The sequence below is a fragment of the Pelophylax lessonae genome, assembly GCF_965119305.1.
Source record: "Pelophylax lessonae genome assembly, chromosome: 12".
NCBI lineage: Eukaryota > Metazoa > Chordata > Amphibia > Anura > Ranidae > Pelophylax > Pelophylax lessonae.
The window spans coordinates 56664587-56680052 of record NC_138779.1 but is presented as its reverse complement, the minus strand read 5'-3'; the positions used below and the strand labels follow the sequence as shown (position 1 = coordinate 56680052).

The following is a 15466-nucleotide window of genomic DNA, read 5'->3' as shown; positions in this document are numbered from 1 at the left end:
TGTAATAAACAAACATTTTTGGACTCCCAACTACTATACAAAGTGCTCCCTTGTGGCACCATTGTGTACTTGCAGCTTAATTAGTGGAGATACGCTATATTGTCAAAAGTATTAGGAAGCCTGCCTTTATACACACATGAACTTTAATAGGATCCCAGTCTTAAGCCCCGTACACACGTACCGATTGTCGGCCGTAAATATTCGGCCAATTGTAGGCTTGTTAGTATGATGCTTCCGACAGCGCATTTTTGGCCGAACAGAATCGGGTGTGCAGGCTATAAAATTTTTGTTGGCTGTCAACAGAACGGCCGATTGTTCGCCAGTCAGTACAGATTTCGGCCAACAGACAGCAGATTAGCAAGACTGGGCATGCTCAGAAAAGAAAAAACACATGGAAAGTTAACCATCACATGACATCACTTCTGCAGTCGCCTGTTGTTGGCCGACAAAATTCGTGTGCAGTCTTTTGCAGTTTTCAACAGACAAGACAGACCTTGGACAAAAGACGGCTGATCGTTCGGCCGACGATCAGTACGTGTGTACGGGGCCTTAGTCCGTAGGGTTCAATATTGAGTTGGCCCACCCTTTGCAGCTATAACAGCTTCAACTCTTCCGGGAAGGCTGTCCACAAGGTTTAGGAGTGTGTCTATGGGAATGTTTGACCATTCTTCCAGAAGCGCATTTGTGAGGTCAGGCACTGATATTGGACGAGAAGGCCTGGCTTGCAGTCCCTGCTCTAATTCATCTCAAACTTATTCTATCGGGTTGAATCAGGACTCTGTGCAGGCCAGTAAAGTTCCTCCACCCCAAACTCGCTCATCCATGTCTTTATGGACCTTGCTTTGTGCAATTAGGCAAGGTCCATACGGGTCCATAAAAAGTCTTAAATTGGAATAGATGGAAAGGGAGAGTCCAACATATAGGGCAGCCATCTAGAAACCAATGAGCCAGGGGTTCCACCAAGCTGAAGATAAGGAGAGAAAGAGGCGCCTCTAAGTGTAGACTTTAAAACACATTTTATTCAATAAACGTATTCACTCACATCTGTAAGTAAGCAAATACGTGTAAAAGAATATATATCTCCAGGAGGTTCCTTTTACACGTATTTGCTTACTTACAGATGTGAGTGCATACTTTTATTGAATAAAATGTGTTTTAACGTCTACACTTCGAGGCACCTCTTTCTCTCCTTATCTTTGGCCTACACAGAGTCCTGACCTCAACCCAATAGAACACCTTAGGGATGAATTAGAGCAGAGACTGCGAGCCCAGCCTTCCCGTCCAACATCAGTGCCTGACCTCACAAATGCTCTTCTGAAAGAATGGTCAAACGTTCCCATTGACACTCCTAAACCTTGTGTACAGCCTTCCTTAGAGAGTTGAAGCTGTTATAGCTGCAAAGGGTGGGCCAACTCAATATTGAACCCTACAGACTAAGACTGGGATGCCATTAAAGTTCATGTAAAGGCAGGCGTCCCAATACTTTTGACAATATAGTGTAATATCTTCAATTCCCTCCCACCCCCACCAAAACAAAAAAAAACACACACACTGAAACTGTGACAAATGACCCCTATAACAGATCCCTCTGTATCAGATTACCGTTCCATTTTCCTTTGTAGAATATTTTCATGTCCATTACTCCAGACAACCGGCCAATCAGGACCTCTGACTGGGCTCCATTGTACTTGGAAGCCCTGAAGATGCTCAGCTGGGACCAGTCATCCCAGTAGATCTGATTCTGTTAATAGGAGAGACAGATTAATGGAAAAAGGCTGTTCTGTGTGACGCAGGTGAGTGAGGCGGGAGCACATCTATTTCATGCTCTTACCTTAAACACAGCTATGGCATAGGGATGGGGTAGGCTGTCTAGGATCACCATTCTCTGCTGTCCATTGAAGTCTATTCTCTCTATCCGATCCATGTAAGCTTCAGTCCAGTAGATCCAGTTTTCATCCACGGAAATACCATTGGGCCATTTAATTCCATCATAGACCAGATGGTTCACCGAGGAACCATCCATCTCACTCTTGTAGATGCCGTGTCGCTTGTCACCCCAGTCTGTCCAAAACATCAACCTGGAAGCAACAGCATGTTGGCATAGTGCAGATTTCCTTCTCTAGATGTAAACCCAATCACTAAAATGTCATATAAGCTTTAAAATGTCAACCTAATCGCAAAGGTATATACACTCATTTCATCACAAAAATCCCAAAATAAGGAGATTTCGGACAGAGCCATAAAACCAGATGCACATCCAGAACTGCTGGTATATAAAATGCAGATAAAGTCTATTATAGATCCATTTATTCTAAACTGTATATAGCTGATTCAGGCTATTTGAACGCCATCAGTGCAGCATGGAAAACCACTGCTTCTATGGATTAAGATATTCGGAACCAATGAGACAACATAACCATACAGGATAGGCCCCAAACCCTTCTCCATAGTGGCCATGATTTCCATACACTGCACTGATGGCCAGATAAGCCTGAAATCGGTTATGTAGTTTGGAATAAATAGCGGTATAATATTAAAGCTAGATTAGGCTCTAAAATATTAGGTCATAATAGGCACACTGTACTGAAATAATAATCCTCTATTTTTGGAATATGGGATAGAATGCAAACAGAGAATATTTTCTGTTCTAAGAAATCCCTTCTCACCATAACCTGTATGGTTACACCATGCTAACTTTTTAATATGTTTACATTTGCAAATTTCAATATATAAAAATCTGATGATCCTGCCATGAATATTTTCTTTCAGACACTTCCTGATACAGGCTAGTAATGCTCCCTAATATTCCTGTTAGTTTTCAACTTTGTGCACAGGTTTCTGATGGAAGGAGATGCTAAAATAACATGTAGACAGGAAGGGGTTGATTTTCTAAAACTGGAGTGCAAAATCTGGTGCAGCTCTGCACAGAAATCAAACAGCTTCCAGTTTTTTTTTTTTATTTTTTATCAAAGCTTAATTGAACAAGCTGAAGTTAAAAGCCGATTGGCTACCATGCAGAGCCACACCAGGTTTTGCAATCTCCAGTTTTAGCAAATCAACCCCAAAATATTAGAAGGAGGTTGCCCACCCATTGGAACACCCAGCAAGAAATTCCAAATACTTTTAGGTGATTAATAGGCAGTGACTCACCCTTCCTGGGGAACCAGAGCCAGAGCTCTAGGCCTTTCCAAGACAGAAGAGTTGACAACAGTCAGCCGTAAGTCCCCATCTGGATTGGCAACCTGCAAACAAAAATCAATCTGAATAACAGTTGTATGCATATTGACCCTCCTTGTTAACTACCTCCCTCCCCCCTCGACTTTGTTTGCCTGACATTTCTATGAGCAATATTATATCTGAATGGCCAAACAATACTCTGATGTAGACAGCAGCAGGGTGGGACTAAAGGGCAGATTTTCACAAGACTGCACAGGTGTAATGATACATTGGTGACAGATACTATAAAGCAGGACTCATATGGACCTTATGCTAGCCATACATGCACAGAATTTCGGCCGTTTGCAGACTGAACGATTATTCGTCGGTCGAAAGAGAGTTGGCCACAAACTTACAGAATAAACTCTTTTACATAATCGTTTTCATGATCATAATGATGTTCAATAACATGCACCATATGAGTCAGAATAATATTTTCTTTTCAATTTTACCATACACAAAAAACTTTTGTAGAAACGATAAAAGTTTTCGCTATGGATCCATTGACATTAGCCGGGCACATGATCGAAATCTTCGGTAAACTTGTGTTCACTAACGGCCCGATTTTCGAACGATCTTTCCTAAAACAACCATTTTCGGACAAAATTCTGTGCGTGTGTGGCCAGCATTATTATCTAACCACCGGGGAAAACCGCTGGTATGGTCCTGCCCCATCAGTGTGTGTCTATGGGGAACATCATAACTACAGTATATTCAATGCGGTCATTAGGGACATTGTTTATTTTTTTTAAGCTTTAATATATTTTTTATATGTTTAATAATTTAAAAAAATCTAATATTTAAACTGCAAAACAAAGGTATTCCAATTATTACTGGAAGCTTCGCACTGTGAATTTGTGACTATACTATATTACCAAAAGTATATGGATCCCCCTCCAAATTCTTGGGATCAGGCTTTTTCAGTGCAGGGTACTGCGAATACTACAGCATACAAAGATATTTTAGACATTTCTGCTCTTGCAGCCTTACATAGTGAGGCTGAAGAAAGACACCATTCTATACAGTTCAACCTATAATGTGTGTGTGTTTGCTGTCAGCAGTACATTGTATACCCCTGTATGTTGTGGTCATTAAGTTGCCCATCTAATAGTTTTTGAAATTAATCAATGCTCCCTGCTGATACCACTGCTTGTGGAAGAGAATGCCACATCATTACCGCTCTGATAGTAAAGAATTATTTATGCAGTTTAAAGTTAAACCGCTTCTCTTCTAATTTTAGTGAATGGCCGCATGTCCTTTTATATTCCCTTTCGCTGAAAAGTTTGTTTCCATATGCTAGGGTCACCAGTACAGAATTTGTAGATTGATATCATATCCCCTCTCAAGTGTCTCCTCTCCAGATAGAATAAGTTCAATGCTTGTACTCTTTCCTCATAGCTGAAGTCCTCCATTCCCTTTATTAGCTTTGTTGCCCTTCTCTGGACTCTCTCCAGGTCCAGCACATCCTTCCCAAAGAGCAGCGCCAAGAACTGAATAGAAAGAATATTCTAGATGCGGCCGGACCAGAGTCTTGTAGAGTGGGATAATTATAGTTTTATCTCTGGAGTAAATCCCCTTTTTTATACATGCCAGTATTCCGTTGGCTTTTCTTGCAGCAGCATGGCATTGCATACCATTGCTGAGTGTGTCCTCTATTGGGACCCCCAGGCCCTTTTTCATCTTAGTTTTCCCCTAAAGGTTCTCCCCCCTATGTGTAACTTGCATTTGTATTTCTGGCACCCAAATGCATTACCTTACATTTTCCAACATTAAACCTCATTTGCAATCTAGATGCCCACCCCATTTCGTTCAGGTCTTCTTGTAAGGTTTCCACATCCTGTGTAGAAGTTATTGCCCTGCTTAATTTAGTATCGTCCGCAAATACTGAGATTGAGCTGTTTATCCCATCCTCTAGATTGTCTGTGAATAAAATAAACGGGATTGGTCCCAGGACAGATCCTTAAGGGGCCCCACTTTCCACACAAGACCATTCCGAGTACTCCCCATTTATCACCACCCTTTGCACCAGTGAAGCCAGTTTTCAATCCAGGTACTCACCCTATGGTCCATACCTAAATACACCACATCCACAGACCTTCCTTTATCTAGATGGCAGTTCAATTCTTCATAAAAAGGCTTATAGATTGGTCTGGCAAGAACGATTTTTTCATGAATTCATGAATTCATGCTGATACCATTTTCATTACTAAAATCCTGTATATAGTCCCTTATCATCCCCTCCAATAGCTTGCAGACTATTAATGTTAGGCTAACCAGCCTGTAGTTCCCAGGGATATATTTCTGCTCTTTTTTTAAATATTGGTGCCATGTTGGCTTTTCTCCAATCAGCTAGTTACATAGTTAGTTAGGTTGAAAAAAGAGAAGTCCATCGGTCTCAATAACTAAAAAACAAAAAGCCTTGTATTTTTTGAAGGCCTTTTCTTTTGTTGTTATATGCATTTTTACGTTGGAGTTTAGCCATCCAGGGTTTTAGCTCTTTTAAACGTATTCCCTGTTAAGAGTGCACTGGCCAATACCTTTATTTAGTATGTTCTTAAAGCACTCCCATTTTTTTCCTCAGTGTTCTTTCTTCCTAGGATTCTATCCCATTTAATATTGTCTAACAAAGAGTGCAGTTTAAAGTTGGCTCTTTTGAAATTCAGTGTCCTTGTATTACCCTTGTGTTTCCTATTTCTGTAGTTTATACAGAAACCAATTGACCTATGTTCACTGTTTCCCAAGTTGCCCCTTTTTTCTACATCCACGATCAGGTCTGTATTGTTAGTAATCAGTAGGTCTAGTAACGCATTGTTTCTCGTTGGTGCGTTCACCATCTGACCCATGAAAGCCCTCAAGTGCATTACTTAACATTTTTCAACAATAAACCTCATATGCCATGTAGGTGCCCACCCCATTATTTTATTGAGGTCCTCTTGTAAAGTTTCTATATATTTCTGTGAAGTTATTTCCCTACTTTGTATCATTTCACAAACCAAATAAAACAGATTAAACATTAAATCATGTGGGAAGCATTCCAAAAAAAAAAAGTAAAGGTTGTTATTGAAAAGGGGCGGGGGGAGGGGGGGACATTATATTAATGGCCATGGTTTCAGAATGGAAGGTCTAACAAGATTATATAGGTGTGATCATTCATATTCTAACTGTTCATGAAATCTATCCTTTATGCCAAAAAACACAGACATTAGCGTACTTCAATTTTCTTACTGCCAGCGTCAACCCAGTAAAGTAAGTGACTAATGGGGTCGAATGCCAGGGATTCTACAGTTTCCAATCCGACTCGAACAAGGACTTCCTGCCCCGAGCTGCCATTTAGACACAGACGCTACAAGGAGACAAAACACACAGTATTATCTCAATTATACGTTTTCTGGGGCCAGTTCAGGGTAGATCATTATCTTAGAAATAATTCTGGTGGACAAATTTAAGCCAACATTTTGTAGAGTCCAATTGCAAATGTTATAAATAATTTCGTCACATGAAGTATCAAAACAAAGGCTTGCAACCAGCCAAGAGCTCTAGTTGGAAATGTTTTTCCAGCAAAAAGTTGCTGATATTTCGAAAACTCTTTCTGTGCACACTGGCTTTTTGCAAGACCAATTTCAGACTTCGCTGACACACACCTGAATGACATCCAATGTGACGTCCGCCCAGTACAAGCAGTTACTTTCGTAGTCAAAATCCAAAGCCACAGCACCCCGAAGACCCTTCAGCGGCAGTTCCTCACTGACCCCAGAGGAGAGGTCGTGGCGGTAAATGGCATTCCTCATGGCGTACAGGATGAACTCATTCTCTTCTAAAAAAATAAATAAATAAAACAGTTACAGTAAAACTCTACCTTTGCAAAAGTGTGTACCGTATGTCAGTGGCTGTCAACGGATAAGCTGTCGGGGGCCTTAACCATGGTCATAAGATTGAGAATGGTTTGGTGGTGAATTGGCGCAAGAAGAGGTCTCAAAAAAAAAAAAAAAAAAAGTCTGGTCCTGGGGACCCGGGGGAGGGGGAGAAGGGAGAAGGGAAACACCAGGGATGGGGGGACCCCCCAAACAGTTCAGGGGGTAGCTGTCCACTGTAGCGGCTGCCGGCGGAAGAGACAGAAGAGATCTCTGGGGGGAGACAAGAGGGAAGACAGCGCAGCGCCTTCTAAGTGCAGCAAGACATTTATTGATGTGCAGCAGTATTACACTCACATTTAGTCGGTGAATAAGATGCAGTTAGTCAAGTAATGTTGATCATCAGGAGCATCACTGGAGCGGGTCCTGGTGGTGGAGGCAGTGGATCCCGGTGAGAGCGGCAGGGGGTTCCTCCGTGTGTACAGGGATGGCCTCGGTGGTGTCCGTGGGCTCCTCGTCAACTGGTGGAACGCTGGCACTCGTGGGTCCTGGGATCCTGACGGCCTGAGGAAGGAGCGCATGCTCCGATAACGCGTCGCCGTAGCATCCCGCATCACCGCCAGGAGTGACTTCAGGATCCCAGGACCCACGAGTGCCAGCGTTCCACCAGTTGACGAGGAGCCCACGGACACCACCGAGGCCATCCCTGTACACACGGAGGAACCCCCTGCCGCTCTCACCGGGATCCACTGCCTCCACCACCAGGACCCGCTCCAGTGATGCTCCTGATGATCAACATTACTTGACTAACTGCATCTTATTCACCGACTAAATGTGAGTGTAATACTGCTGCACATACTTCAATAAATGTCTTGCTGCACTTAGAAGGCGCTGCGCTGTCTTCCCTCTTATAAGATTGAGAATAAATGAGAGGAGACCGTCAGAGACCTCAAGCATTCTAGAAGAGACAACAGGAATACACTATAGATAACAGTCAGACTGTGGACATGCTACATAAGACTGCTCGAGATCACTTTCACAGCCTCTTTACAAATGAATACTTCAACTACTGACAGCAGGGCCACATGGCAATTATTCATCTAAAGTTATTAAAAATGATAACCCCATTCCAATCTGTACTCAGATTTCTAGAACTCCCCAAATATTGTGCTGTTGCTTTGCAACCACAGCAACAGTGAGTGTTTCTGTACACGGTGTGAAAACCACCAGAAACAATTTCCTGCTCATCTGATTAATTTCATTGCTTTTCCCAGAAGTTAGCATTGTGCTTGAAGTCAAATTACAGACATCCTCAGCCATAGGAACTTCTACTCTGGTATCATTTTCTGAAATCTCCTGCATACAGCAGGGGACGTTAGAGTTTTAGATTTTGTCATTACAATACAGACTGGTCAGGCGATATTGAAAGCAGACCAACCAGGTGATGATAAAAGCAAACCCAACCATTTACTGTATATATCAGTTTTATGCTGGTCAAGTTTCTGTACGTTTACCAAAACCCTTGCTATTAATTCGCTTTACCTGGAGGGGATTTGTGTGATTAAAACATATTGTTCAACAAGCCAAGCCACAAGGAACAGCGAGAGCAGTCATTGAGGTTTAATGCATCTGAAAGGCTCATAGATAACGGACTTAAAAGTACTGTTTTTGTATACAGAATTTCATCAGGTTGGAGATGCTGGTTTAAAGCTCCCTTGCAATAACTCCGAAGCATCACCTAAACCTGCGGTTCTTGTACAGCGATAAAATCACTTCTATGGAGCACCGATTGCTGATTACAATTACTAGCCTACACTGATCAGACTCAAAAGGCTTAAACAGCCCTGCCCAGGCTAAGCTAAAGCCAAGTTTTAGCCAATCTAAACAAAATTACCTCCTACGGGACAGGGGACCTCTTCTCCGTCCAATCGGGCCTCCACGTCTCCCCCGGAACACGTGTCTCCAGAAATCCTGCGGTAACTAAATCAAGGACCTAACTGTTAAAATATGCAGCAATGCTGTATTGTTTCCCTGGCATCATAGAATGTACACAACACAAATCTAAGGCAGGCCATACACAATGCGAATTTCAAACAGAAATGCAAATTGAACGTAAATTCGATCGTTTTTTTTGTATCGTTAGCGTGGTATGTGCAACACGCGATTTTCGCACGACAGCCAAAATTGACTGATCCAACATGTTTTTTTTTGCAAAAATTGGCCCAATTTAGTGTCATTAATGGGGGAGTTGTATGATTTCACCTAACAAAACACAGTACAGTAGGGGTGTGTCCAGTAGAGGTGTGGTTAAAAGGTCAAAACAACATTCCATCACTTCCCATACTGGCACAAAACAGTGTTTGGAAGTACGATTTTTGAATCTCATCGAAGGTACACTCGCATACTGTACGCAATCGCCGCTTTCTTTTATCAATCGACGGAACGTTCGGAATTCGCATCGTGTATATCCTGCCTAAAGGTCCGTTAACTAGAAATACCAACTACTGCTTTACCTCTACATCAAAGCATCACGATCGGGAAAGACTATGCTGAGGGAACAAATCAGAGCAACCAATCACATGCTGAGTTTGAAGTGTACATTGGCGCTTGCGAAGTATAGTGACATCTTTTTCTACAGCAATCTTATTGGAATAAATAGCGTACCTCTCTTTCTAGCCTAGTGGGGTCCAGTGACTTTCATCCTATACAGTACAATATGTAAAGGGATGCGTAAATTGTCGGCACTGTAAAAACCTGACCTCACAATCTTGATTCCAGTGCCTGAGTAAGCATAACAGTAACAACTAAGCCCAAAGGCTAAAATTCCTCATCACTACGGGATTCTGTTAACTAAAATTGTTATGCACACTCGGGGACCATGAGAGAGGTCAGGCAGTTAACCTGCAGCATCTGTCAGACTTCAGGTCACCTCACAATCTTGAACTTTCAGGTCTGATTTTTTTTTTTTTTTAAAAGGAAAACCGTCTGTCTTTACAAAGAATACTAGAGGAAAACAGCCAATATAGTTTTATAAACAGACCTTAAAGCGGAGTTCCAGCCATTCACTCACCTGTCCAACGGTCCAGCGATGCGGCCGCCCGAAGCCTCGATCCTCTCCCTCGGCGCCGGCATCACTGCTGTGGGCACCCGGCTGTTACAGTTTGCGACTTCACAGCCGGGTACCCACTGCGCATGCGCGAGTCGCGCTGCGCGCCGTGATTGGCCGGCAATCTTCTGGGACCTCTGACGTGTCCCAGAAGATTGCAGGGAGGGAGGGGGAGAGGAGAACTTCCGTTCAGGGCGCCGCGGCGCTCCGAGTGGAAGTGGGAGCGGGTACCTGTCAAAACTAGGTACCCGCTCCCCCCCCAAAAAAATTACATGCCAAATGTGGCATGTCAGGGGGTCAGGACTCCCTAAAGCGGAAGTTCCACTTTTGGGTGGAACTCCGCTTTAACAGCAAATAAAATATGTAAACCTATTAAAAGTTTGCAGATATTGTTTGTAATTTATCAATGATAATTACCATCTATGGACCAATTATTGTTGAGTTTTTTTTTTCATGCTGACAACAAAAAGACCAGGGTTTCTCATTGTCAAGCTTTGCACTTTGTGCAGTATTCGTATATTGGTACACATGGAGACACCTCCCAGCCTGCCCACCCCTAGCTGCAGAACTGACAGTAGTTCCTGCAGTGATTATCACCATCAATACAGCAAACAAACACACTGCAAGTCCTCCCCTAGCTGGAGATTGATAGCAGCTCTTATAGGTATTATCACTGAGGTTGATTTACTAAAACTGGAGAGGCAAAATCTGGTACAGCTCTGCATAGAAACCAATCAGCTTCCAGTTTGTTTTATGGGTTTTTTTCAAAGCTTAATTCAATCAGTTGAAGTTAGAAGGTGATTGGCTACCATGCACAGCTGCACCAGACTTCTCCAGTTTTATTAAATCAACCCCGGTGTCATTACAGCAGTAGTGAACAGAGCTCAGAGATGTGCAACGTTGGCACAAAATGTCTTGTTTTGAGACTCTACCCTCAGCCCTTGGTCCTAGGGGGGAGGAAAATTGGATAAAGCAGTCATGTAACCATTCAGAAAAGCACAAAGAAAAAAAAATAAAAGGTATTTATTGTTTTATTTCTACATTTTCAGCTAAACTGCACACTTTTTGGGGGGTAAATATTGCAATTACCGTATTTATCGGCGTATAACACACACTTTTTTCCCCTGAAAATATAGTGCAAACTGTGGGTGCATGTTTTACGCCGATATTTTTTTTTCCCAAGGAGGGGGGGGGGGGGGGCGGGGATCGGGCGGTCCACTCCGCCTCTCCTGGCCCTAGGACAGCCCTGCCAGCATACTCTGCAGTTAAGAAAAAAAATCACTGCCAGCCCTTTTTATAGATCCTTACTACACAATATATCCATGTCATTGAAAAACAAAGCCTCTAAATACCTTGTTAGCTTCGTTCTTGCTGGCTGCTCTCCTCCTCCCACTCCTCCTCCTCTGAGTGTAGCTTCAGATTTAGAGTACGCTGTCAGGGCTGTCCCAGGAGACTGGGGGTCTCCTGGGAGTGCAGGGGGGCTGTGCAATGTAAAGGGGGCTTTGTAATAAAAGGGGGCATGTAGTGTGCATGGGGGGAACTGTGCAATGTATAGGGGGGCTGTTTAATGAAAGGGGCAGTGTACTGTTATTTTTAAATATTTAAAATGTTTTTTTCCTAAAACTTCCCTCTTAAAGTGAAGGTGCGTGTTATACGCTTGTGCGTGTTATACGCCAATAAATACGGTATATGTCTACCATGTCGCACGTGTCCTTAACCCCTTCACGCAGACGAAACGCAAATATGCATCCTTTGGCTTCAAGGGGTTGTACCGGTGTGCATCACCCCGGTACCGTTTTTAGAGCCGACGGTTCGCTTTCTTGTGATAACAGATGCAGCCAATCAGCCGCTCGGCCGTTATCACAAGCAGCAGAAGGGGACGTCTTCCCCCTGCTGCCACCTTCCGCAGCTCTGTCTAGGTCTCCCATCCCACTGGGAGACCGGAGTGGCCAGCCGACACTTCAGCCAGCTGGCCGGAAACCCAAACACAACTAGAATTGGCTTTGATCGGGTCTCAGATCTAGTAACCCGGAAGCGATGTCATGACATCACTTCCAGTTACTGAAGACTTAAAGGTGCCAGAGTTAAAAAAAAAAAAAAAAGAGACAGTATTCAAAACACCAAAAATTGGGGTTTTGAATTATTTTAAGTGCAAAAGAGGGATTTGGGGTCTTCTAGACCCCAGATCCCTCTATAAAGAGTACCTGTCACTGCCTATTACTGTCACAAGGGATGTTTACATTCCTTGTGACAACAATAAAATTGATCAAAAAAAAAAAAAAAAAAAATTTAAAAGTGCAGTGTAAAAATGTAATAAAAAAAAAAAATACAGTGCCCCATTCCTGTGCTCGTGCAGAAGCGAACGCATACGCAAGTCGCGCCAGCAAATGTAAACAGTGTTCAAACCACACGTGAGGTACTGCAAAGATCGTTTGAGTGAGAGCAATAATTCTAGCACAGGACCACTAACACTAAAAAGGTAACAGTTAACATTTTTTAAAGCAACGCCTAAGGAGATTTTAACCGTAGTTCGTCGCTATTCCACGAGTGTTCGCAATTTTAAACCATGACATGTTCGGTATTCACAAACATCTTTTACGTTGTACAAAAAAATTGGGCTAACTTTACTGTTTTGTTGTTTTTTTTTTTTTTTAATTCGTGAAATTGTATTTCTTACATTAAAATTTGCATTTGAAAGACCGTTGCACAAATACAGTGTGACTTAAAATATTACAACAATCGCCATTTTATTCTCTAGGTTCTCTGCCAAAAAAAATTATATAATGTTTGGGGGTTCTAAGTAATTTTCTAACTTTACACATTAATGTATATTGCATTACAGTGACTATGGTTTCCTATCTTGTCCTCTAAATTCAGGGTTTGGCCCATTTTCCCTTTACAAACATTTTTGCTACCCAACTGTCATGTTGTCAGGCACCTACAGCCTCATCACACTGCTGGCCACCTACAATAATACAATAAACTCCCTGTCTGATCTTCTATACATAGCACACACGTGCAGCCACTCTTCTAGGACTCCAGGAACCGGACTGAAAAATCAAGACAGCTTATAACCCCTCTACAACTGTCCATACGCCACATGTATGTGTCCCTGAACAGCCATTGTGCTTAGAGTGTGCTCACAGCATAAACACTGAGCTGTCGTCCACAGGTTTTGGTCCCAGCAACAGATTAGTAGCCGGCAGGACTGGCATCCGATCATGTGACCACTGACAATGATCACTGATCCTTAATGCTTTAAATCTGTTTAAAGGGTTGCTCGGGTGGTATAACATTAAAGCAAAACTTTACACTCCCTATCAATTTTCTTTATTATCCTCCTGCCCCCTTTCTCTAACCGTTTGATTTCTCTTTAACTCATCTAGGGAGGGGATGCTACAGGTGACTTGTATTACCATAACAGAAAAAGCCAATAGAGCAGGACTATCAGTTATGCCAGGAGCCCAGCCGGAGGCACTCACCCTCTGCTCCTCTTGTACGTGGTGCCCACAGGGCAGGGTGAGGGGATGGGGTAAAGCTTCCCAGCAAATTCAGGGTCAGGGACACAGTTCTCCAATTTCAGGTCTTGATTGAGTTTAAAGCCGTAATCACTGCAGAAGAAATTAAATGTGTTAAAATGGCAAAGTCCACAAAGTGAAATAAATAAAAATAAATAAATAAAAAAATAAGATTAGGCCGGACAAGTGATCACTGATGGTCATTTGTGTGCCTGACTCTTCCTGTAGACAAACTCATGGTGGTAAACTCAACACTGGGCAATGCAAAGCAGCTCAGTCCCATAAGGAAAAGGAGGAAAAAGCTGAACTCCTTTCTAGTCAGGGAATTTGTGAATATAAAAAATAATAAACAGCACAAAATAAAATGATACAAAAAAAAAAAAAAAGTTCTAGATTAGATAGGGAGCATCCACATCTCCCAACTCCTTGCAGACACCCAACCGCCATAGAATATTAGGAGTATCAGCCCATAGCCTGTATACAGTGGAAAAGGCAGCTTTTCTGGTACCCAAACTCCTGCAGGCATGGTATACACTTCACAGAGGTCAGGAGATAATAAGAAAACTCCACGTACCACTCAAAATCTTTTCTAGTACAGGAGCAGTTGGAGGATGTAATTGGCCGATCAAAGTCTTCTCCATTAAAGCAAGTAGCATGAGGTGTTCGTCTCTTAAAAACGGTCTTTCTCCCCAATAAGCACTCATTGCCTCGTTCATCAGAGGGTGACCACAATTTATAGTCATTTTCTGTGCATGGCACACCTGAGACAAAAAACACAACGCCCAAGATTAGCAGCTGCCTATATCTAGATCATAAACTACCTGATTACTCCCCACTGAGCTTTCAGTTTAAGGCTGGGCTCACACTGGTGCAAACACAGACATTGCATGAGATTCGCACCGCATTGCTGTGCAGATCACATGCAATGTCTGTGCGATACAAATTTAGCCACACAAACTGTATGTCTGAAAATGCATTACATTCCCACCAAAATGGGAAAAAAGAAAAAAAAAAAAAAAAAAAAAAAAGGTAAGATTTGTTTGACTTAAATTTACAAATTTTCTTATTTTTTTTTTTCTCCTCTTTAAAATGGCAGACTTGGTTCAGTGCAGGAATTGTTGTGCATTTATTTCATGTTCCACTCTTTGGAGATTCGGATGCTGTCAGATCTGTAGACAATTCTCCTTACTGCAGCAGGAAATTGCATTTTTTAAATCAGAGATATTTAAATTATCTGTTAAACTCCAGCTGGGACTGCTGCAATGCCACTGCCACAGAGGACCCCCAGAAATGGCAGATGGGTTACTGTAGGTTCCGGAAGACTTAGAGTGGTGGATAGAAGACCTGTCCCACAGTCAGTGGTTCTCCAAAATGCATTTGCAGCACTCTCAGAATGTAAGGACAACATGGATATGGACTCAAGCACAGAGGGTGAGAAACCATTGACTCCATATGTCTAATGTATGCAAGACTGCAGCCAAGGACAAAAAAGATAAAGTGAAGTCTCAAAGGAAGCAGCTGTTGCTGGGTGATTCAATCATAAGAAGTGTGGAGCTTAAAGAAAATGGTTTTGTGAGATGTCTCCCTGGTGCTACTGCTAGACGAGATAGAAGACCTATTATTAATATTGTTAAGCAAGCATGCAGGAAGGGGACGTGGATGTTCTTGTCCATCTAGGGACAAATGACCTGGCTTGCAATGAAGTGTCAGAGGTGAAAAAATCTTTCATCACACTTGGTAATGACATACAGGATTTTGCATCCACCATTTCATTT

The 15466-nt window shown here is 42.4% G+C and overlaps 1 protein-coding gene across 1 annotated transcript in view; it reads right to left on the bottom strand.

The window, feature by feature from the left end:
* The window catches only part of SORL1 (sortilin related receptor 1), a 161899-nt gene that overhangs the window by 72576 nt on the left and 73857 nt on the right, over positions 1–15466 (bottom strand). The window contains exons 14-21 of the mRNA XM_082273653.1: positions 14266–14452; positions 13656–13784; positions 8962–9047; positions 6858–7030; positions 6428–6559; positions 3151–3242; positions 1832–2078; positions 1603–1741 (exon numbers count right to left, since the gene is read on the bottom strand). Coding sequence (XP_082129779.1) covers positions 1603–1741; positions 1832–2078; positions 3151–3242; positions 6428–6559; positions 6858–7030; positions 8962–9047; positions 13656–13784; positions 14266–14452 — 1185 coding nt within the window. The remainder of the gene's footprint in view (positions 1–1602; positions 1742–1831; positions 2079–3150; positions 3243–6427; positions 6560–6857; positions 7031–8961; positions 9048–13655; positions 13785–14265; positions 14453–15466) is intronic.